Source organism: Fulmarus glacialis, unplaced genomic scaffold (assembly GCF_000690835.1).
Source record: "Fulmarus glacialis isolate BGI_N327 unplaced genomic scaffold, ASM69083v1 scaffold22604, whole genome shotgun sequence".
In the NCBI taxonomy this organism is placed as follows: Eukaryota; Metazoa; Chordata; class Aves; order Procellariiformes; family Procellariidae; genus Fulmarus; species Fulmarus glacialis.
Genome location: NW_009210181.1, coordinates 262 through 2,930, shown reverse-complemented (window position 1 = coordinate 2,930; position 2,669 = coordinate 262). Strand labels below are relative to the sequence as shown.

The 2,669-nt window shown below is 58.0% G+C and overlaps 1 protein-coding gene across 1 annotated transcript in view; it reads right to left on the bottom strand.

Annotated features, from left to right (window-relative positions):
* Positions 1–562: 562 nt before the first annotated feature.
* LOC104076283 (galanin receptor type 2-like) overlaps positions 563–2,669 on the bottom strand; it is a gene marked incomplete at its 5' end in the record, with an annotated part of 2,364 nt that continues 257 nt past the window's right edge. The window contains one exon of the mRNA XM_009577102.1: positions 563–1,343. Coding sequence (XP_009575397.1) covers positions 563–1,343 — 781 coding nt within the window. The remainder of the gene's footprint in view (positions 1,344–2,669) is intronic.

The following is a 2,669-nucleotide window of genomic DNA, read 5'->3' as shown; positions in this document are numbered from 1 at the left end:
CCCGAGCCACGAGCCCCAGGAGATGTTAAAGCCCAGCCAGCACCGGCTGTGCCAGGAAGGTTTGTCTCTTGATTTCTATACTTCTCTCCTGGATTTTCCTACCTGAGCCGGGTTTGTGCCCAGGTGGCTGTGGCCAGCATTGCCCTGGAACACGAACGAACCAAGACTTCCCAAATGTCCCTAGAAGTGCACCCCCCTAACTCCGGCCAGACACTATGTTGGCTGGAGGGACCAGAGCCTTCAGTAGGCTCCAGGCATAGATGCAACAGGGTGTAAGTCCATCCATGACAGAGGAACAGGGGATTACACACCAGAGTTGATTTGGGGGTTTGATTTCTCTGCTCTCAGCAAGTGCTTGGCAGAAGCAAATCCTGCCCTTGGGTCCGCCGTCGGTCGCTTGGCTGAGTCCGTAGTCAGCAGCATCGCTTTAACAGTTGTGATATCTGGGTGCATTTGAATGAAAAAGGGTACAATTTGATGCATTTTAACCCAAAACATAGCCCATCCCCAGGCCTGCGATGCTGCGGGAGACTGCAAAGCCATGGGGTGGGACGGAGCTCTGCTAGGTGACATGGAAGGTGATGAAGGAGCCATCTGCTTTCTGCTGATGTCCCAGCGGCTCTGCCTCCCCCCAGGGCTGGGCTGGGACCTTGCAGTGCAGGGAGGAGCGGCCGGGCAGGGCTTCGCTGATGTGGGTCACCTCGCTGAGCTCTGCCTCCAGCGTGCTGGCGGTGTTCATCACTTGGGCCACGTGCACCTTGTTGGCTGTCTTCTTGTGCAAGAGGCAGATGAAGATCTTCCTGAAGCCCTTGCGGAAGTGTTTGGAGACCAGGGCGTAGACAATGGGGTTCACGCAGGAGTTGGCATAGGAGATGAGATGCGAGAGGATGCGGAGCACGTACGTAGCATGATTGAGGGGGAAGTACCCGAACCAGACGCAGAGGATGACGAGGTGATGGGGCAGCCAGCAGAGGCAGAACAGGACGGCTACAATGATGATCATCCTGGTGACCTTTCGCTTGGCCTTCTTGGACTCCGACATATCTTGGAGAGGGTCTACAGACCTCCACAGGTAACGAATAGTCCGCACGTAAGTGAGGCTCAGGATCAGCACTGGGATGATGTAGCTGAAGATGAAAGTGCAGATGTCCATGACCTTGCGCTGGGAGATCTCCCAGATGGGGTGGCAGACGGTGAGGTTGGCCAACTGGAACTCCTGGTAGTAGCTGAGGTAAGGGCCCGAGAAGATGAAGGAAAGCCCCCAGATGAAGCAGATGGCTGTGAGGGCGTTCCTGGGCGTCCTCAGCTCCCTCGAGTGCAGGGGGTATCGTATGGCCAAATACCTGCACGGGAAAGGGAGAGGGACACGACTGCAGTCCTGGGGAGAGCACGGAGAGCTGCTCCAGGAGCAGATTGGAAAAAAGGCGAAAGTGGTGATGGGTTTGAGCTTTCCGGGGCAATTAGTCCCACAGCTGCTTCCCTGGTGCTTCTAAGGGTCCCAGTGGGGTGAGGAGGATCCTCTCCCCGACCCTGTCCCGTCACCCTCTCTGCTCCCAGCCGTGCTTGTGGGGAAGACAGGGACGGTTCCTTTCTGTCCCTCTCCCTAATCCAGCAGATCCTCACTTGATCATCAGTCTGTCTGGCACAAGCGATAGCAGCAGTGAGGTTATGAAGCAGGAGCAAATCCCCAGGATCCCCAGACACCGCGTTCCTCACGCTGGCACACGTGAAAGCACATCACCTGTTTTCAGTTCTGTAATTAGCTGGTTCCTTAATTAAGGCTCAGATCTAGGGGCTCATGCAAGCCCCTGCTTGCTCAACACCTCCCCCTTCCTCCCAGCTCTGTGGGAGGCAGGAGGAGAGGCAGACCCTGGGTCTGGTTTAGCTCCTGGGGGGCTCGGGGGGGCTGTCCCAGCAGCCAGCTCGGTGCTGTGCTGGGATGGCAGGACGCATCCAGCGCTGCTCTGGGGCTGCCGCGGCTCTTCCTGGAGGACTTTCACGGGGACTTCCCACATCCCACCGTCTCACGGTTTTGAGCACCGAGCAGAGCAGCGCCAGGAGCTCCCTGCTTCTTGCTTGCTGCAGGTTAGTCACTCGCCAGCCCTTGCAGAGCCAGGGGCTAAGCTAGCACGGGGGAAAGCACAGGCAGGAGCAACAGGCTGCCTTTTACAGAGCTTCCTGGCTAAAACTCAGCCTGGGCCAGGCTGGGACGGTCACTGGGACAACCGACATCGCTGGGACAGAAATGGGCTTTTTGTTAATAAAAGGGGAGGGTGTGAAAAGCAGTGTCCCAGCTCAAACACCTCTGTGTCTTCTCCTTCTCGAGGTTTGCCTGCTGTGGCGTGGGCCGTTGGGAGGGCAGGGGCTCTCTCCCCGCGTCCAGGGCACAGGGACTGAGCTTTGTTTCTCGCTGGTTTTCTATCCCCCCCCTTCAACTGCCAGAGCCTGCGGATAAACCCCAGTCCTTCAGCTTCACGGTCTGAAAGCCTCCTCCAGCTGGGCACTGGGGACAGGGGTCCCAATCCAACCCTCTCTGCTGGACCCCGTCCTCAGTGGTTGCGTTTCCTTGCACACATGAACAGGGAAATGCTCCTGGATTCCCCCGGGAGCCCCGGGAGGTTGCAGCAATCGGGGCTTGGCTCCAGGGGACTCTGTCCCCTGTCCTGCCC